This window comes from Haematobia irritans, chromosome 5, assembly GCF_050003625.1.
Source record: "Haematobia irritans isolate KBUSLIRL chromosome 5, ASM5000362v1, whole genome shotgun sequence".
NCBI classification, from domain to species: domain Eukaryota; kingdom Metazoa; phylum Arthropoda; class Insecta; order Diptera; family Muscidae; genus Haematobia; species Haematobia irritans.
Genome location: NC_134401.1, coordinates 107,811,888 through 107,834,784, shown reverse-complemented (window position 1 = coordinate 107,834,784; position 22,897 = coordinate 107,811,888). Strand labels below are relative to the sequence as shown.

At 30.9% G+C, this 22,897-nt stretch overlaps 1 protein-coding gene across 9 annotated transcripts in view; it reads right to left on the bottom strand.

Annotated features, from left to right (window-relative positions):
• The window catches only part of Dg (Dystroglycan), a 765,125-nt gene that overhangs the window by 6,042 nt on the left and 736,186 nt on the right, over positions 1-22,897 (bottom strand). For 7 of the 9 annotated variants that reach the window (XM_075310093.1, XM_075310095.1, XM_075310094.1 and 4 more), the window contains 7 exons: positions 11,925-12,449; positions 10,823-10,885; positions 10,378-10,748; positions 4,235-4,434; positions 3,233-4,171; positions 2,971-3,165; positions 55-237 (listed from right to left, as the gene is read on the bottom strand). In XM_075310093.1, coding sequence (XP_075166208.1) covers positions 55-237; positions 2,971-3,165; positions 3,233-4,171; positions 4,235-4,434; positions 10,378-10,748; positions 10,823-10,885; positions 11,925-12,449 — 2,476 coding nt within the window. The remainder of the gene's footprint in view (positions 1-54; positions 238-2,970; positions 3,166-3,232; positions 4,172-4,234; positions 4,435-10,377; positions 10,749-10,822; positions 10,886-11,924; positions 12,450-22,897) is intronic. The other 2 variants (XM_075310096.1, XM_075310099.1) reach the window with 2 other exon arrangements.

Genomic DNA, 22,897 nt, shown 5'->3' with positions numbered 1-22,897 from the left:
CATATGAGTGATGAGTGTTTTTTTCTATGGGGATGGTCACAATGATGAACTTACCATTCATATTTGATGTATTATAGGAGGGTGGCAGCAATGGTGGTTTCTCATTCTTTAAGATTATAGGACTCTTGTTACCAATTTCAGGTTTCTCATCCAATTCATCTTGGAATATAACAGGTATACCTTTGGGCCGGAAGGATTTTCGTTCTTCTTCATCGCCTGTAAAATAATGAAATTTTTCTAAGGTTATAACTAAATATCTGCATCATTTGAGGATAAATGACTATAGAAATCCATCAAAATTTGAGCCAAAAAAAATGAAATGGAATCTATGAAATAGTAACTAAATAAAAGGTGGCTAATAAGAATTTCCATGACATGTTCATATAAAATGCATCAGAATTTCACCCTCGATTGCCATAGTAGGTAGCATTCTACCAAAAATGGTAGATTTTTACTATTTGGTAGATTGATGTTTTTGTAAATTTTCTATCAAAAAAAAAATGTTGACAAAATTTTCTATAGAAATAAAATTTTGGCAAAATTTGCTATAGAAAAAATTTTCTATAGAAATAAAATTTCGACAAAATTTTCTACAGAAATAAAATTTTCTATAAAAATAAAATTTTGATAAAATTTTTTATAGAAATAAAATTTTGACAAAATTTTCTATAGAAATAAAATTTTGAAAAAATTTTCTATAGAAATAAAATTTTGACAAAATATTCTATAGAATTAAAATTTTGACAAAATTTTCTATAGAAATAAAATTTTGACAATATTTTCTATAGAAATAAAATTTTGACAAAATTTTCTATAGAAATAAAATTTTGACAATATTTTCTATAGAAATAAAATTTTGACAAAAATTTTTATAGAAATAAAATTTAGATAATTTTTTTTATAGAAATAAAATTTTGGCAAAATTTTCTATAGAAATAAAATTTTTGGCAAAATTTTCTTTAGAAATAAAATGTTGACAAAATTTTCTATAAAAATAACATTTTGAGAAAATTTTCTATAGAAATAAAATGTTGACAATATATTCTATAGAAATAAAATTTTGACAAAATTTTCTATAGAAATAAAATTTTGACAAAATTGTCTATAGAAATAAAATATTGGCAACATTTTCTATAGAAATAAAATTTTTGGCAAAATTTTCTTTAGAAATAAAATGTTGACAAAATTTTCTATAGAAATAACATTTTGAGAAAATTTTCTATAGAAATAAAATGTTGAAAAAATTTTTCTATAGTAATAAAATTTTGACAAAAATTTCTATAGAAATAATTTTTTTTCCAAATTTTCTATAGAAATAAAATTTTGACAAAATTTTCTATAGAAATAAAATTTTGACACAATTTTCTAAAGAAATAAAATTTTGTCTAAATTTTCTGTAGAAATAAAATTTTAAGAAAATTTTATTTTTAGAAATAACATTTTAACAAAATTTTCTATAGAAATAAAATTTTGACAAAATTTTCTATAGAAATAAAATTTTGACAAAATTTTCTATAGAAATAAAATTTTGATAAAATTTTTTATAGAAATAAAATTTTGACAAAATTTTCTATAGAAATAAAATTTTGACAAAATTTTCTATAGAAATAAAATGTTGACAACATTGTCTATAGAAATAAAATATTGACAAAATTTTCTATAGAAAAAAATTTTGACATAAATTTTCTATAAAAATAAAATTGTGATAAAATTTTCTATAGAAAAAAATTTGAAAAAAATCTATAGAAATAAAATTTTGTTAAAATAAAATTTTAATAAAATTTTCTTTAGAAATAAAATTTTGACAATATTTTCTATAGAAAAAAAATATATATAAATTTTTTTATAGAAATAAAATTTTGGCAAAATTTTCTATAGAAATAAAATTTTTGGCAAAATTTTCTTTAGAAATAAAATGTTGACAAAATTTTCTATAGAAATAACATTTTGAGAAAATTTTCTATAGAAATAACATTTTGAGAAAATTTTCTATAGAAATAAAATGTTGGCAAAATTTTCAATAAAAATAAAATGTTGGCAAAATTTTCTATAGAAATAAAATTTTGACAAAATTTTCTATAGAAATAAAATTTTGACAAAATTGTCTATAGAAATAAAATTTTGGCAACATTTTCTATAGAAATAAAATTTTTGACAAAATTTTCTTTAGAAATAAAATGTTGACAAAATTTTCTATAGAAATAACATTTTGAGAAAATTTTCTATAGAAATAACATTTTGAGAAAATTTTCTATAGAAATAAAATTTTGACAAAAATTTTTCTATAGAAATAAAATTTTTACAAAAATTTCTATAGAAATAATTTTTTTCCAAATTTTCTATAGAAATATAATTTTGACAAAATTTTCTATAGAAATAAAATTTTGACACAATTTTCTAAAGAAATAAAATTTTGTCTAAATTTTCTGTAGAAATAAAATTTTAAGAAAATTGTATTTTTAGAAATAACATTTTAACAAAATTTTCTTTAGAAATAAAATTTTGACAAAATTTTCTATAGAAATAAAATTTTGATAAAATTTTTTATAGAAATAAAATTTTGACAAAATTTTCTATAGAAATAAAATTTTGGCAAAATTTTCTATAGAAATAAAATTTTGACAAAATTTTTTATAGAAATAAAATTTTGACAAAATTGTCTATAGAAATAAAAATTTGACAAAATTTTTATTTCTATAGAAATGTTGACAACAATGTCTATAGAAATAAAATATTGACAAAATTTTCTATAGAAAAAAATTTTGACATAAATTTTCTATAGAAATAAAATTTTGACATAATTTTTGACAGTTTTATTCTATAGAAATAAAATATTAACAAAAATTTCTATAGAATTAAAATTTTGACAAAATTGTCTATAGAAATAAAATTTGGCATAATTTTTTACAGTTTCGATGGAACCTGTTAAACTATATCTCTTTTTAAGGATACCAAAAATTACAAACTCACCTAATTCCATTTTGCCGCTCTTACGTCTCCTACGATGCAAACAGCAGGCAATAATGGAAGCAACAATAATCATTGTCACAATTATAATAGCTGGCAGGATAATTGTATAGAGATAGTCATCCGAAAAGGTTGACTTCAGCAGTGGCTCTTCAGGCTTGTTGGGTACATAGTCACGATGTGTAACATCAGTGTAGGCTGGAAGGAAAGAAAATTTCAGTGGTCTAAAAATATGTTTCTCTATCGATTCACTTGGTGATCTTACCATTACAGGTTAATGTATGCACTTGAAGATTTGAAATGTTCAATTCGGGACCCAAGGTCTTCCTCACTCTATCGCGCATTGTACCATCCTGTAGATAAACATTTCGCACAGCATCCATTTCCTCTTCGGGACAACGATTGTGTAATTTATATAAGGTGGTATTGTAGAATGTGACCAGAGTACTATCCGAATCATGTATGGTATTTACGGCACGTATTTGAATATTTTGTGTGGAGGCATCACCAAACAATTGGGCAATACGTTCAACAAATTTACGATGTAGATCAGCATTGAAATTTTCATGTTTTATGGCCAAATAGGCTTTGTAGTAGACAGTGTAATCGCGTTTGGGAGCGGGATTAACTTGCACCACCAAAGCATCGGTTGTTTTAAGACCCCCAGCATCTTCAGCCTCTAGAATGTATTCTTCGGAGCCAATATCACCATTTTTGGGAACACCATAGAATTCTTCATTTTTCGAATCGAATTGCAACCAATGACGTGGACTAAGTTCCTTGTTATCTTTGGTCTTGAGGCTCAATGTTAGTTTGCCATCATCGAAGAATGTATCACTGGGTACTTTATATACCAATAAATGACCGCCTGTGGCAACTACACGATCAACTTGATTCCGTGATACTGGAGGAATATTCTTGACACTGATCGCCGGGGTTTTAGGTTTGGCAACAGTTTTCTGGCATGGACCAATCAATTGACCCGTAATCGATTTGATACCCAATGTTGGATAAACTAAATCACTTAAACGATTGGCATCGAGACGTTTAACCAAATTATTCAATTCTGTTTCGGGACATTCACTAGTGGGTAGAGTTTCATTGAAATACACCAATGTGGCAATCGAGGGATCCTGAGGATTGGCTCTTATTTCTCGGACAACAATCGAGTTGGTGTTATCATCACCCAAAGTTGTGGCAATGGCTGGAGGAGGAAGAAGGCGAATGTTAAATAGTTGTTTACTTTATTCATATGAATCCCACTTACCCTTGATCAATTTCATTTGCCAGTCTATGTAGTGCATATTCTTTTCATTGATTTTTACTGCAATATTAACTTCATGATTGACAGTTCGTACACCACGATGCTGTTGCACTGATATTTCTAGGGTTTCTACAACTGAATCGTTACCGGAATCAGTGGCTGTCAGACGATACAACCATTTCGATACAGAGTCATCCAAGGGCCTGGAAGGGATAGTAAAAGAAAAATGTGAATTTATGATTGTGGAAATACACCCAAAGAAATTTGTCAGTAGACTACCCAGAAAAATCAGCTAAAAGAGCAAAACATTCCTATGGGAAATTGGTACAAATTGCCACTGACGGACCTATCAAAGAACTGGTACCTGTGCTCCAGTTGCAATTTTTAAATAGTCGTAATTTATTTATTTCCGTAATTTATTTATTTTCACATTTAGTGAAATAAAATTATCAGAATAACCTATTGTTCGATATATTTCAAGTTTTTTGTTTTCATTTCGGGTTCGATTGGGATGTCTAAATTGAAACAGACTTCTAAGAGTTTGTCCGAGACTGGTTCCTGAGGACCTAACTATGGGGTGCTCCTGCTAAATTGTCCAGGACGTGTCCTTTGGGGTGAGTTCAAGACGCGTTCTAAAATGTAAATTTACCCCTTCAATAACAAACCCATGTTAAAGTGACCGGTCCCTTCCATACGTTTTGACCAGAACTGGGACTGGTCCATACAAACCCAGGGACTAGTCCTGTACCGGTTCTGTGGTTGATCCATTTCCCGTAGGGATTTGCAGAAATAATGGAAGGAGTAACTGCATCAGTTGGGTTGTCTCCAAAGAAATCTGTTGGCGGGAGGGGTAGGTTTGGCTGGGAAAGCATTTAATGTGGCCTTTGGTTGCGGATGTAACACACGTTAGCTACGGCGCTATTAATCACTGATAGGAATTGAGGCGGTTGACCTGAACCTAATTGGGCCAAAATTATCCGTGGTCGGCCATGAAATGTCTCTTCCTCCAGTGCTACGAGCGGTGGTCGGACTTCGAGAGCAGGATTAATTGCTTCTCACCGCTTTAGCTACTGTATCCTCATGAATCCTGTTCAGGTCTTCCTGATATGCTGATCAAGAGGTTCTCTTTTATAGCGCTGGATCATTCGTTACATTCCAGTGTGGTGGTTACCTATCCACTATATGATGGTGATTTGGAAGGTTACAGCGATAATAACTCAGGAGATATTGCTTTGACAACATGTAATTTTGTGTACGCACTGGGATGATCTTGGTCTCCACTTAAAAGTTTAAGTACAGCGTTCTGGAAGGTCCAATGTGTATCGTTTGTCTGAGCTGACCGGCCAATTGCCTCACAGGTAACAAGGTTTCTTTGTCCGCACCTGAAGTATCGTTGGCAAGCGACTTGAGTGTATTGTTTATACCGTGGCATGGGTGAACATATCAAATGCCTCCGATAGGTCAAGCACTATCAGGACCATCCAGTGAACCCATCCTTGGAAACTCCCTGTTTCACTCTACGGGGTCTTGACTTCCTATTCTTAGATTCCACGAACGAATCTAACCGTTGGTTCCTGCTGGCAGGGACGTGTACTTGATATCCTCGAAAAGTCTGGCAAATTTAACCGTTGGTCCCTGGTAGGGACGTGTACTTGATATCCTCGAAAAGTTTGGCATGGCTGAACGTATCAAATGCCTCCGATAGGTCAAGCACTATCGGGACCATCCAGTGAACCCACCCTTGGAAACTCCCTGTTTCACTCTACGGGGTCTTGACTTCCTATTCTTAGATTCCACGAACGAATCTAACCGTTGGCTCCTGCTGGCAGGGACGTGTACTTGATATCCTCGAAAAGTCTGGCATAGCTAAACGTATCAAATGCTTGGGCTGGTTGGGTCTTCTAATTATGCATTCTGAAATAGTTTGTAAAGCTGTTGGTTGGCTCTGGAAAATTATCCAGAAGGTGCCTCAAGTGTATTGTCTATGAGCGAGAGAAGAGAGATCGGATTCACCCTAGCTCGAGTATTTGCTTGGCTTTAGTAGTGGTATCACACTACAGACTTTCCAGATATCGAGTATAATGATGATTCCAAGGATAAATTGAGTAGTCTAGTCAAGTACTCAACTCTCAGTATGTTATTCCCAGATGCTTCCGCATTGGATGATTTCTGTGTGCATGACAGAGCCTTGGATGATTTCTGTGTGAATGACATTGGAAACTTTGGCTTTGGTAAAATGTAGAATATTGCTGGCTTGGAGTCGTGGACGACGACGAATGGCTCTCCTTTACGCTCTATCACTTTCGGGATGCTCGACAAGTTTGTCGGTTGAAAAGTCTGGCGCATCTCTTCGGATCGGTCACCGTCTCTCCGCCAAAACTGACTGCGACCCCATCTTCCCTTGTACCGGGGACCCCATCTTCCCTTGTAGCTAGGTTACATTGCTTCAGGTGCGTTAACCATATGTTCCGCTAACGCTCTTCGACCATCATACTAATCTTCAGATTCAGTTACCTGATTCCAGGATCGGTAGAATTAGCACATTAGTATTCATTATGCTCGTCTGCGAGTCCCGTCGCTTCTGCTGAGAAGTTGGCCGCAACTGCGCAATTCGACCAGCGGATATGAAGCAAGCGACTTATTCGTTTATGATGTCCCGGAACACTCTTTGGGAAACGTGAACATGGAAGGGGGACAGGAGCTCACTGCAACGGCGATCGGTGTATTACCTGAAGTTGCGTTTAGAGGTTATGAAATCGGAGAATCGGCTAATCATTGGAATTAGGGGGAGCTGATCTTATCCAAGTGAAATGACGGGTTGTCAGGATACGTCATCTATCAGATCAGGCGACGCTAAGGAAATGTTTGGTGAACTGCTGCAATCACCCACAATCGTCGTGGGACCTGTTCGTACACCGCGGAGAGAATGCCAAATTTCATGGTGGGCATTAAAGTATCCTAGCATTAATCGATTACGCGCACAGAACAGCCACTCAATGTGTGTGGACAATAACCTGGAGCATAGATACCAACCGGCGGTATGTACACATTGTATAGCTCTATCTCGGCAGACCCATACTTGACTGCTACCTCCATACATTCCATGTAGGGGTCACCAGTGTCTGGCACAGCCGAGATAGGTACACGGAACGGTGCACTTATTTTGTGATTCTTACGTAGCACATTGTATCCATCACAATGGTGCAAGCTATAGATGGTATTCAGCTTCGTCTCTTAGATCGCCGCCACCCTGATTCTCATCCGATTCATAAAGTCTACAATCTCACTAATCTTACTTCGGAGCCCGTGACAATTAAATTGTAACAAGTATAAACGGCCGTAAGTTCGGCCAGGCCGAATCTTATGTACCCTCCACCATGGATTGCGTAGAAACTTCTACGAAAGACTGTCATCCACAATCGAATTACGTGGGTTGTGGTATCTTAAATCGTTTTCTAAATTGTGAGTTAGTCCATACGTGGTATATATTAGACAAAAAAGGTACGTGTAGGTAAGTCTACAAATATGTTAATTACGAATCGATATGGACTTTTGCACGGTACGTAGGGAGTCAGAATTGAAATATGGGGGTCGCTTATATGGGGGCTACATACAATTATTGATATGGACTAATTTTTGTGTGATTGAGGATCGATTTATCTGAGGGCTATATATAACTATAGACCGACATGGACCTAGTTAGGCATGGTTGTTAACGGCCATATGCTACCACAATGTACCAAATTTCAACTGACTCGGATGAAATTTGCTCCTCCAAGAGGCTCCAAAACCAAATCTCGGGATCGGTTTATATGGGGGCTATATATGATTATGGGCTGATATGGACCACTTTTGGCATGGTTGTTAAATATCATATACTACCACCACGTACAAAATGTCAACCAGAACGGATGAATTTTGCTTCTCCAAGAGGCACCGGAGGTCAAATCTGGGGATCGGTTTATATGGGTGCTATATATAAATATGGACTGACATGAACCAATTCCTGCATGGTTGTTGGATGCCATATACTAACATCACGTACCAAATTTCAACCGAATCGGATAAATTTTGCTCTTCGAAGGGGCTCCGGAGGTCAAATCTGGGGATCGGTTTATATGAGGGCTATATATAATTAAGGACCGATTTCGACCATTTTTTGCATGGCCATTAGAGACTGTATACTTACACCATGTACTAAATTTCAGCCGGATCGGATGAAATTTGCTTCTCTTAGAGGCTCCGCAAGCCAAATCGAGGGATCGGTTTATATAGGGGCTATATATAATTATTGACCGATGTGGACCAATCTTTGCATAGTTGTTAGAGACCATATACTAACACCATGTACCAAATTTCCGCCGGATCGGATGAAATTTGCTTCTCTTAGAGGCTCCGAAAGCCAAATCGGGGGATCGGTTTATATGGGGGCTATATATAATTATGGACCGATGCGGACCAATTTTTGCATAATTGTTAGAGACCATATACTAACACCATGTACCAAATTTCCGCCGGATCGGATGAAATTTGCTTTTCTTAGAGGCTCCGAAAGCCAAATCGGGGGATCGGTTTATATGGGGGCTATATATAATTATGGACCGATGTGGACCATTTTTTGCATAGTTGGTAGAGACCATATACTAACACCATGTACCAAATTTTAGAAAGATCGGATGAAATTTGCTTCTCTTAGAGGGTCTGCAAGCCAAATTTGGGGGTCCGTTTATATGGGGGCTATACGTAAATGTGGACTGATATGGCCCATTTGCAATACAATCCGATCTACATCAATAACAACTACTTGTGCCAAGTTTCAAGTCGATAGCTTGTTTCGTTCGGAAGTTAGCGTGATTCAACAGACGGACGAACGGACGGACATGCTCAGATCGACTCAGAATTTCACCACGACCCAGAATATATATACTTTATGGGGTCTTAGAGCAATATTTCGATGTGTTACAAACGGAATGACAAAGTTAATATACCGTCATCCTATGGTGGAGGGTATAAAAATGATGTATTTTTCGGATCTGGTTCAACAATATTGGGTGCCAGATGCCGCGGCGGAGCGTATTGTTGTGCGGAGGGAGTGTCGCATAATCTGATGGCCCACAGTATCACTATACTCCCGCAGCGATATTAAGCCAGAGAAATTCCGGAAGTGCACCCAATCCAGGCATCGAGTATACCTCATCGAAATCGAACGATGTTGAAATTTGTTTCGCCAAACCGAACAGTAACATGGTTCGGGGTTTTCTTCTATCCCGACTCGGACCAAAAGCAATTGGAGGACAGGTTTCGGAAATTTGAACGGTACTATAGTCCGAGGTTTTCTTCTATCCCGGCTCTGATCATAATCAAACGGAGGAGAAACCCCCCGGTATACACCGAACAGTACCATGGTTCGGGGTTTTCTTCTATCCCGACTCGGACCAAAAGCAATTGGAGGACAGGTTTCGGAAATTTGAACGGTACTATAGTCCGAGGTTTTCTTCTATCCCGGCTCTGATCATAATCAAACGGAGGAGAAACCCCCCGGTATACACCTCCTCCAAAACAAAAAGACAGACGTAACAACAATTACAATGATGTGGCAGCCGCTGATCGCTAAGTTCGGCCCATATGGTCAATCCGGTGCAGAGAATCCCAGAAAGATACAATTTAATCTGATAATTAAGTACATCTATTCCTCACTTTGCATAGAAGATACTTTCAAAAAAAAAAAAAAAAACACGACGCAAAGTGAATTATTAGCTTCTATTGAGTGAAGCTAATAGTGAATTATTAACCATGCAAAGATTGGAGGTAGATAACAACGCAACTTCGAAAATCTAACGACGCAAAGTGAAAACTAGTACTAATTCAGTAGCGACGCAACTCGGAAACAAAGCAAAACGAAACGACGCAAAGCGAGGTCTAGGTGTAGTAGTAAATTTTCAGCAGACAAAAACTGCTGAAGCAACGAACTATTTTTCAGTTATTACTTATTTTTCTTTTGAGTGTAAATCCAGAGTTTTTGAAACATATAGTGAAGTTTTTGTATTAAAACAAAAGAAACAATATAGGGTGAATTTTGTAAAATCATTGGTGTTTTTCTTTTTGCAAAATGGAGTGTTTCTCCCCATTAATCAACGGTTACTTACAATCCATAAACCTCTTTGGTTTCAGCATTAAATTGTAGCCATGAATTCGATTTCAATTCTCGACCTTCTTTATCGGTTAATTCCAAGCGTAAATTGGTCATATCTTCGGCATCATAGAATGTATCTTCAGGAATGCTAAACTTAAATGATTTGCCAGAAGTAACAGCAAATTTCTGGAGACGACTTTTAATCATGGGTGGTGTATTTTCCATTTTTGGTTCAATATAATCGGGTACTGCTGAAGTGGAAACGGGAATTTCTTGAGTGGTTGAGGCAGGTGAAGAAACAACCAATTGCGGTGTAGAAGTAGGAGGATTAATAGATGAGGAAGCAAAATAGATGGACTCCTCCATGGGTGTGGTGGATGAAGGCTGAAAACGAGAGAGGGAATGAGATTAAGATAGTGGGTTTTTTTATTTAAAACAAAAAGAATAAAAAAACTTACAATTTTACTGCTGTGAGCATCCTGATTTTCAACCGGTTCCAAAGTGGTATCATAATAAACACCCTAGAAATGGTCATCATTGGAAGAAAAAAAAAAATAATTATGAAAAATATTAATAAAATTTAGGAAATTTAATATATCGTTTTCACAAGTTCTGGTGATCATGCTTATAAAGAGAGAGAGAGAGAAAAAAAACTTCAATCAATGCTGAAAATATTTGTAAAAAGAGAGATTATTGGAATGGGGAGTATTTGAAAGGTAAAAACAGGGGGGAGGTGGTTGGTGGTGGTGGTGTTGTAGGTGGTGTCTATAGGTAGTTATCAAAAAATTACTTAGAGTTTTTATTTACAGATTATTTAAAAAAAATAGCATTTTTTTTGTTTAGAAAAAAAACAATTAACATATAAACAAAACATGCAAAAAGCCAACATAGATGATACCCAAATACAAGGAGTAGTACACAACCATAAATACCAGGGGTTTGTAGGGAGACAAAAACAACAAAACATTACCAATAACCAAAATACCCGAGTGTATAGTGCAAAACAAAAAGTAAATAGTAAAAATACAATTTTTACAAAAATCAAAAAAAATATTTAAACTTATTTTATAGAAAAAAAAATTATATTTCAAAAATTAAATTGAAAAAAAACGAACGAACGAACTGCTGCTCTCAAAGTAAAGACGTAGTAAAAAAAAACGTACAAAATTAAGAGAAATTTTGTAAAATCGTTGGTGTTTTTTTTTATTATTTATTTTCGTTCATTGCAAAATGTTCAAAACAAAACATGCGCTTGCATGCCTTCTGTTTTTTCTGTGTTTTTTTTATATTGATTTTTTGATGCTATATTATTTCAATACGATCGTACGATTTAGCATTTCCAAAAGAAAATTTCCAAAATATTCTTAGGATTGAGAGGTTTAATAATGGATGGCTTGATTATAGCTTTCAAAATATATACGATTTTGGTCACACATTCATATTTAAGCAAAATTGTGCCATTCTCATTGGTTTATTGTTATAAATGATTTTTTTTTGTTTTTTGATTTTTTTTTTTTGGTTTGGGTGAAAGTTTGGAAAAAAACGTTTTGAAATTTTCACCTTTTTGCCAGTGTCGATATTTTCTATGGGTACCACTTCATCAGGGTCTTGTGTATTTATGGTGGTTGTGGTTGGTGAGATTGATGGTGGTGTTGTTAGTATAAGGTATGGTGGCAATGTTGTGGCCATTGCCATTTCATTGCTGGAAGCTGAGGCTGATCCATCTGCCGCTGACGCCGCCGCTGGTGAGGATGATGACGATGTTGGCAAAAAGTTATTCAAGTCCTCCATATCTCCATTGAATGAAGAAGGTGTCGTTGTCGTTGTGGCCACATTATGATGTGTGGTTGATGCTGATACTTCAAAATCCAATGAAGAGCCATGCGAATGATGACGTGGTGGTGGTAATGGAGGCATATTTGTATTTACAACACCCCTCATATTTTCCATAAAAGTTAAACGCTTGACAAATTCCTCATCTTCCTTGGTAAGATCTCCATCGGCTGCATCGTCTTCATCATCTTCGTCATCGTCAACATCGTCATCATCGTATTTGTTGACATCGACTTTAAACATTTTATTTGTCTACTCAAGGCCAATTAAATATTTGTGTTCATTTTTGTTTTTAATTGTTGTTTTATTTTTTTAATTTTGAAAATTGGAAATTATTTTCAAAAATTTTGTTTATATCGCAAAGTTTCCCATACGCATATGTATATATGCGAAAATGTTTTTTAAATTATTTTAGAAGAAAGAAAAAATAATAAAAAAGTGTAAGATAAAATTATAGTGTACCACATATTTGTATTTTTTTATTTATTTTTTTTTTTCGAATATATACAAAATTAATATGTACATAATAGAATTTATATACATATAATCTTTGTACATAAAAAAGATAGTGAGTAAGATCGCTCAGAGACTATCAAAAGTGAGAGGACTATCAAAGGATTCCGGGAAATTATTAAAATTATTTCAATACAAAACAAAATGGCTAAAAGTCTTGAAGCGAAATTATTATTCTACCCATAAAACAACGGAAAATATTTTTATACATAGTTACAGCATAATTCTTTGAAAAAAAAAATCCAGGTAAATACACACAAAAAATTTTTTTCTGATTCAATCACCAAATTAATTGATCCAATTATTTTTTTAATTGAAATGTCTTCAATCACTAAAACAGTTTTAATTGGGCATAGAAAAAATTCTTGATTAAAAAATTAATTGATTTTTCAGAAAAATTCAATTAATTTTTAATTGATTCAATTAAAAATGTAATTGATGTTGATTGCAAAACTCAATTAATTTATTAATTAAAAAAGGTAACTATTTTTAATTACTTTCTGAATTGGCTTAGAGTTTTTATTTGGATTAACAAATTATTGTTTTAAATACATTTTTAATTAAAAATTAAAAAAAAAAAATTAATTGTATCAATTAATTTTTTAATTAAAAATGTTAAAATTTTCAATCATTGACTTAATTAACTTAATGTTTCTATCATGATTAAAAAGTTCATTGTATCAATTAATTTATTAATTGAAAAAAAAAAAAAATCAACTTCAATTAACTTTTTAATTGGAAATATTTTGGTGATATTTTTTCTGTGTAATGTTCGGTTGTTTACAACAGATTTTTTGGCACATTTTGAAAAACAATGAAGCGATTTTCTATGATTAATATTTTTATAACCTCCACCATAGGATGGGGGTATATTAACTTTGTCATTTCGTTTCTAACACATCGAAATATTGCTCTAAGACCCCCATAAATTATATATATTCTGGGCCGTGGTGAAATTCTGAGTCAATCTAAGCATGTCCGTCCGACCGTCTGTTGAAATCACGCTAACTTCCGAACGAAACAAGCTATCGACTTGAAACTTGGCACACGTAGTTGTTATTGATGTAGGTCGGATGGTATTGCAAATGGGCCATATCGGACCCACAGATTTGGCTTGCGGAGCCTCTAAGAGAAGCATATTTCATCCGATCCGGCTGAAATTTGGTATATGGTGTTGGTATATGGTCTCTAGCAACCATGCATATCGGTCCATAATTATATATAGCCCCCATATGATCCGATCCCCCGATTTTGGCAAAATTTTATTTCTATAGAAAATTTTGTCAAAATTTTATTTCTATAGAAAATGTTGTCAAAATTTTATTCCTATAGACAAATTTGTTAAATTTTATTTCTATAGAAAATGTTGTCAAAATGTTATTTCTATAGAAATTTTTTCAAAATTTTATTTTGATAGAAAATTTTGTCAAAATTTTATTTCTATAGAGTTTTGTAAAAATTTTGTCCGTCCGTCCGTCTGTTGAAATCACGCTAACTTCCGAACGAAACAAGCTATTGACGTGAAATTTGGCACAAGTAGTTGTTATTGATGTAGGTCGGATGGTATTGCAAATGGGTCATATCGGTCCACTTTTACGTACAGCCCCCATATAAACAGACCCCCAAATTTGGCTTGCGAGTCCTCTAAGAGAAGCAAATTTCATCCGATCCGGTTGAAATTTGGTATATGGTCTCTAACAACCATGCATATCGGTCCATAATTATATATAGCCCCCATATGATCCGATCCCAAAATTTTATTTCTATAGAAAATTTTGTCAAAATTTTATTTCTATAGAAAATTTTGTCAAAATTTTATTTCTATAGAAAATTTTGTCAAAATTTTATTTTTATAGAAAATGTTGTCAAAATTTTATTCCTATAGACAATTTTGTTAAATTTTATTTCTATAGAAAATGTTGTCAAAATGTTATTTCTATAGATTTTTTTTTCAAAATTTTATTTTGATAGAAAATTTTGTCAAAATTGTATTTCTATAGAGTTTTGTCAAAATTTTATTTCTATAGGGTTTTGTAAAAATTTTGTCCGTCCGTCCGTCTGTTGAAATCACGCTAACTTCCGAACGAAACAAGCTATTGACGTGAAACTTGGCACAAGTTGTTGTTATTGATGTAGGTCGGATGGTATTGAAAATGGGTCATATCGGTCCACTTTTACGTATAACCCCCATATAAACGGACCCCCAAATTTGGCTAGAGAAGCAAATTTCATCCGATCCGGCTGAAATTTGGTACATGGTGTTAGTATATGGTCTCCAACAACCATGCAAAAATTGGATGACATCGGTCCATAATTATATATAGCCCCCATATAAACCGACCCCCCGAATTGGCTTGCGAGGCCTATAAGAGAAGCAAATTTCATCCGATCCGGCTGAAATTTGGTACATGGTGTTAGTATATGGTTTCCAACAACCATGCAAAAATTGGGTGACAGCGGTTCATAATTATATATAGCCCCCATATAAACCGATCACCAGATTTGACCTCCAGAGCCTCTTGGAAGAGCAAAATTCATCTGTGGCCATATATTACGTGGTGTTAATATATGGCCACAAACTCCCATGCAAAAATTGGTCGATATCGGTGCATAATTATATATGGGCCCCATATAAACCGATCCACAGATTTGACCTCCGGAGCCCCTTGGAAGAGCAAAATTCTTCCCATTCGGTTGAAATTTGGTACGTGATGTTAGTATATGGTATCCAACAATCATGCAGGAATTGGTTCCTATCAGTCCATAATTATATATAGCTCCCATATAAACCGATCCCCAGATTTGACCTCCGGAGCCCCTTGGAAGAGCAAAATTCTTCCCATTCGGTTGAAATTTGATTCGTGATGTTAGTATATGGTATCCAACAACCATGCCAAAAGTGGCCCATAGCAGTCCATAAACATATATAGCCCCCATATAAACCGATCCCGAGATTTGGTTTTGGAGCCTCTTGGAGGAGCAAATTTCATCCGAGTGAGTTGAAATTTGGTACATTGTGCTAGTATATGGCCGTTAACAACCATGCCTAACTAGGTCCATATCGGTCTATAGTTATATATAGCCCTCAGATAAATCGATCCCCAATCACACAAAAATTGGTCCATATCAAGTTCATAATTGTATATAGCCCCCATATAAGCGACCCCATATTTCAATTCTGGCTCTCTACGTACCGTGCAAAAAGTCCATATCGATTCGTAATTATTTGTAGACTTAACTATACATAACTTTTTGTATAATATATACCACGTATGCACTAACTCACAATTTAGAAAACGATGTTAAGAATGTTTAAGATACCACAACCCAAGTAATTCGATTGTGAATGACAGTCTTTCGTAGAAGTTTCTACGCAATCCATGGTGGAGGGTACATAAGATTCGGCCTGGCCGAACTTACGGCCGTTTATACTTGTTTAGTTTAATATACATAAAAAAAATCTGATTCAATCACGAAATTAGAAGATCCAATTAATTTTTAATTGAAATGTCTTCAATTACAGAAATGATAGTATCAAGTAAAAAATTAATTGAAGGTCAATTAAAAAGTTAATTGATCCAATTAAAAACTTAATTGATACTATTATTTTTGTGATTAATTTTTGTTGCAATTAAAAAATGTGTTGAATCAATTAAATTTTTAATTGAATATTTTTTAAAACTCAATTAAAATTTTAATTGGAAAATTTTTCGTGAAATTTTTTTGTGTGTATGCAATATAATCATTGACATAAAGAAATTGTTCTTTAGTACAGTGCAAATGTTCATTAATAGAAATATTTCGTTATTTAATAGAAGAATCATTAAAATAACAAAAAAAAAGCAGCTAACATAAATACAATGAACTTTTTGTCGTTATTGTTCTGATTCCTCTATAAAAAAACGAAAAATTTCATTCTACTAATGAACAGTTGCGTTGTATCAATAAAATTTTTTTATCTCAATCGGTGGCTCAATATTAATGAGATTTTCTTTGTGTGTAGCAAGCTTTTCATTGGCATAACAAACAGTTTTCATTAATATTTTTCTGATTCAGTCACGAACTTAATTGATCCAATTAATTTTTTAATTGAAATGTCTTCAATCACAGAAATGATAGTATCAATTAAAAAATTAATTGACAGTCAATTAAAAAATTAATTGATACAATTAAAAACTTAATTGATACTATTAATTTGTGTGATTGATTTTGATTTCAATTAAAAAAAATTGTTGAATCAATTAAATTTTTAATTGAATATTATTTAAAACTTAATTAAGATTTTAATTGGAAAATTTTTCATAAAATGTTTTTCTGTGCAACGCAAATGTCCATCAAATTTTTCCTTATTTATAGAGGAATCATAACAATAACGAAAGATTTCACTGTATTTATGATTCGTTGTCTCAATTTTCAAAAGAGTGATAAGAGTAGCTGAGCTTGCATGGACGTGCAATTCTTGAACTCCCAAAATGATCGAGTTTGCTCATTTAGACTAACAAGTCCATTTTGGTATAACATATGGTGAACTTCTCGCCCATTTGTATGTAAGTCTTTTAATATCTTAAGGGAGCTGCTTCGATGCTTAGGAATATCAGCAGCATTAATGTATCAGATAAAAGATAGCAGAAAATTCGTTTTGTTTTGGTTTATGTTTTCATTTCTACGTTATGAAGGATTCAATGAAATTGTATAATAGTAAAGGATGATAACAGCTTGTAGCACAGTTTTTGCTAATGTTGAATATGTTTGTTGTTGGTTGGAGTGGCTAAACTCAGTTTTGATAGAGTGGTTAAACTCACACACACACATTCCTACAATTTGTAAAAGGTTCAATGAAATTGTATAACAGTTTTGCAAAATAATGAAAACTTGTAGCACAGTTACGGAAGTGTTATAAAATTATTAACATTTATACCTTATAAATGATATGAAATTTTAGATTTGGTTAAAAGTTTCGAAAAGACATGGATATGCCCTCTTATTAAACCTTAATTTTTTATATTTGCCATATTATTCACATATATCGTCTACTCTCCGACATAAGATAGCGAAACATAGTATTACCATTTACATTCGAAGGTATCCAGAAAAAGGAGTTTAAAATTGAGAAAAGTATTAACAATAAAACACAACGAGTAAAACACATATGAAAAAAATAACAACAAATTGAAACAATAGAATATGTATGTATGTATATGCACAAAAAAAAAACCACCAAGATAGATACAAAACAAAATCATCGCATATATTATGTAGATAGATTCCTACATATAATATTATGTGAGTAAGTCGCGATATATCTTTAGGTTGTATTAAGTGTGTGTATGATAGAGAGTATAGTTAATACAGTACATTTATAATATGACACATTATTATATCACTATACAGTACATAAAGACATATAACGTACTGTATAAAATTAATATAAGAGTTCAGTGTTGCCAGAACTACAAAATGAAACCTAGTCACGGTTGCCGCAGTTGGTAGAATTCTACGAAAAATGGAAGATTTTTTACGGAAGATTTTTTTTTTGTAGATTGGTAGACTTCTTGATGATTTGGTAGATTTTGCAAAGAGGTACTTAAATAAAATTTTGCAAAATTTTCTAAACAAATAAAATTTTGACAAAATTTTCTATAGAAATAAAATTTTGACAAAATTTTCTATAGAAATAAAATGTTGACAAAATTTTCTATAGAAATACAATTTTGACAAAATTTTCTATAGAAAATTTTTCTATAAAAATAAAATTTTGAAAAAATTTTATATAGAAATGAATTTTTAACAAAATTTTCTATAGAAATGAAATTTTAACAAAATTTTCTATAGAAATGAAATTTTAACAAAATTTTCTATAGAAATAAAATTTTTGATACAATTTTCCGTAAAAATAAAATTTTGACAAAATTTTTTATCTAAATAAAATTTTGACAAAGTTTTCTATAGAAATAAAATTTTTATTGTTGTTTTTGATCTCAGCTTAAAGCCATGCATTGACTAAACTACAAGCTACAATCTAAGCTACACTTGTAGTTTAGTCAATGCATGGCTTTAATCTGAGATCAAAAACAACAATAACGATTGAAGAGAAGCCAACAATAACAAACAAAACGAAACACGCTCAAAAACAAACCCAGCCAACTACATTTAAATCGATGATTTGAGTTTGGCAAAGGAAAAGAGATACGCTTGCAAATTTGTTTAGGCAGTAGCCGACTATCAAACCTTTTTTCGGAAGGTTCAAGTGCAGTTCACTTTGGGTTGAGTGAATTACCCGAATTTATTCTGATAATTGGTTGATAGTTTTGCTGCAAGTAGAGGATGCTGATGAGGAATGTGGTAATTCCGAAACAGCTGTACATCCAACCATCTTGCAGTCTATAGGGCTTTGCCCAAATAAATTTGACAAGCATACTTTTCCTCTGTTGGTTAAGCTACACTTGTAGTTTAGTCAATGCATGGCTTTAAGATGAGATCAAAAACAACAATAACGATTGAAGAGAAGCCAACAATAACAAACAAAAAGAAATAAAATTTTCACAAAATTTTCCATAGAACTAAAATTTTGACAAAACTTTCTATAGAAATAAAATTTTGATAAAATTTGCTATAGAAAAAAGTTTTAATAAAATTGTCTATAGAAATAAAATTTTGACATAATTTTCTATAGAAATAAAATTTGTGACATAATTTTCTATAGAAATAAAATTTTTGACAAAATTTTCTGTAGAAATAAAATTTTGACAAAATTTTCTATGGAATTAAAATTTGACAAAATTTTCTATAGAAATAAAATGTTGACATAATTTTCTATAGAAATACAATTTTGACAAAATTTTCTATAGTAATAAATTTTTCGTGTTTTGTTTTTATTGTGGGTTTGTACTTCAATCATATTTGTTGTTTTGATCTCTGCTTTAAAACCATTGTGTTGACTAAATTACAAGAGTAGCTTAACCAAGAGAGGAAAAGATGTTTGTCAAATTTATTTTGGACAAAGCCCTATAAACTGCAAGGTGGTTGGATGGACGCACGTTTCGGAATTACCACATTCCTCATCAGCATCCTCTACTTGCAGCAAAACTATCAATCAATTATCAGAATAAATTCAGGCAGTTCACTAAACCCATGGTGAACCACACTTGAACCTTCCGAAAAAAGGTTTACGATAACCGGCTTACGCCGAAATAAATTCATACATACATTTCTCTTTTCCTTTGCTACCATCAAATCATCGATTTGAGTGCAGTTGGCTGGGTTTATTTTGAGCGTGCTTCCTCTTTCATTCGTGTTTTGTTTTTATTGTGGGTTTGTACTTCAATCATATTTGTTGTTTTGTTTGATCTCAGATTTAAAACCATTGTGTTGACTAAACTACAAGTACATTTGACAACCATCTTTTCCTCTGTTGGTTAAGCTACTCTTGTAGTTTAGTCAACACAATGGTTTTAAAGCTGTGATCAAAACAACAAATATGAAATAAAATTTTGCCAAAATTTTCCTTAGAAATAAAATTTTGCCAAAATTTTCCATAGAAATAAAATTTGGACAAAATTTTCTATAGAAATAAAATTTTGACGAAATTTTCTATAGAAATAAAATGTTTGACATAATTTTCTATAGAAATAAATTTGTTTGATAAAACTTTCTATAGAAATAAAATTTTGACAAAATTTTCTATAGAAATAAAATTTTTGACAAAATTTTCTATAGAAATAAAATTTTACAAAATTGTCTATAGAAATAAAATTTTGACAAAATTTTCTATAGAAATAAAATTTGTGATAAAATTTTCTATAGAAATAAAATTTTGACATAATTTTCTATAGAAATAAAATTTTTAGAAAAATTTCTATAGAAGTAACATTTTGACAACATTTTCTATAGAAATAAAATTTTGTTAAATTTTGACACAATTTTCTATAGAAATAAAATTTTGATAAATTTTTACAAAATTTTCTATAGCAATAAAATTTTGTAAAATTTTGACAAAAATTTTCTATAGAAAAAAAAATTTTAAGAAATAAAATTTTGACATAATTTTCTATAGAAATAAAATTTTGACAACATTTTCTATAGAAATAAAATTTTGACAATATTTTCTATAGAAATAAAATTTTGACAAAATTTTCTATAGAAAAAAATGTTTGACAAAATTGTCTAAAAAAATAAAATTTTGAGAAAAATTTCTATAGAAATAAAATTTTTAAAATTTTGACAAAATTTTCTATAGAAATAAAATTTTGACAAAATTGTCCATAGAAATAAAATTTTGATAAAATTTTCCACAAAAATAAATTTTTTGATAAAATTTTCTATAGAAATAAAATTTTGACAAAATTTTCTATAGAAATATAATTTTGAATAGAAATAAAATTTTGACAACATTTTCTATAGAAATAAAATTTTGACAATATTTTCTATAGAAATAAAATTTTGACAAAATTTTCTATAGAAATAGAATTTTGACAAAATTTTCTATAGAAATAAAATTTTGTTAAATTGTGACAAAATATTCTATAGAAATAAAATTTTGTTAAATTTTGACAAAATTTTCTATAGAAATAAAATTTTTTTAAATTGTGACAAAATTTTCTATAGCAATAAAATTTTGTTAAATTTTGAAAAAAATTTCTATAGAAATAAAATTTTGTTAAATTTTTACAAAATTTTCTATAGATATAAAATTTTTGACAACATTTTCCATAGAAATAAAATTTTTGACAAAATTTTCTATAGAAATAAAATTTTGACAAAATTGTCCATAGAAATAAAATTTTGACAAAATTTTCCATAAAAATAAAATTTTGACAAAATAAAATTTTGACAAAATTTTCTATAGAAATATAATTTTGAAAAAATTTTGAATAGAAATAAAATTTTGACAACATTTTCTATAGAAATAAAATTTTGACAATATTTTATATTGAAAAAAATTTTGACAAAATTGTCTATAAAAATAAAATTTTGAGAAAAATTTCTATAGAAATAGAATTTTTAAAATTTTGACAAAATTTTCTATAGAAATAAAATTTTTGAGAAAATTGTCTATAGAAATAAAATTTTGAGAAAAATTTTCTATAGAAATAAAATTTTGGCAACATTTTCTATATAAATAAAATTTTTACAAAATTGTCTATAGAATTAAATTTTGACAAAATTTTCTATAGAAATAAAATTTTAACAAAATTTTCTATAGATATAAAATTTTGAAAAAATTTTGAATAGAAATAAACTTTTGAGAAAATTTTCTATAGGAATAAAATTTTGACAAAATTTTCTGTAGAAGTAAAATTTTAACATTTTCTGTAGAATAAAATTTTGACAAAATTTTCTACAGAAATAAATTTTGATAAAACTCTCTATAAAAATAAAATTTTGAAAAAATTTTCTATAAAAATAAAATTTTGACAAATTGTCTATAGAACTAAAATTTTGACAAAATTTTCTATAGAAATAATATTTTGTCAAAATTTTCTATAGAAATAAAATTTTGACAAATTTTTCTATAAAAATAAAATTTTGACAAAATTTTCTGTAGAAATAAAATTTTGTTAACATTTTCTGTAGAATAAAATTTTGACAAAATGTTCTTTAGAAATAAAATGTTGACAATATTTTCTATAGAAATAAAATGTTGACAAAATTTTCTATAGAAATAAAATTTTGACAAAATTTTCTATAGAAATAAAATTTTGATAAAATTTTCTATGGCAATAAAATTTTGACAAAATTTTCTATAGCAATACAATTTTGATAACATTTGCTGTAGAAATAAAATTTTTGACATAATTTCCTATAGAAATAAAATTTTGACAAAATTTTCTACAGAAATAAAATTTTGACATAATTTTCTATAGAAATAAAATTTTGACAATATTTTCTATAGATATAAAATTTTGACAAAATTTTCTATAGAAATAAAATTTTGGGAAAATTTCTCCCAAGTTTGGTAGAATATTTTTGGCTCGAGTGGCAACCGTGAACGTAGTAGGTAATTTCTAGACAAATTTCTGGAATGTTGATTTATTAAAGAAACAACCTTTTCGATTTGTTGCTTTAGATCATTCCCCTCGAAACCTCGATTTCAACACCAAAATCTCTTTACAAATCTCAAGTGCTCATAGCGACAAAAATTGAGATTTCGTTCATTGGTGAATTTAGGTTAGATATATAATTTTAGG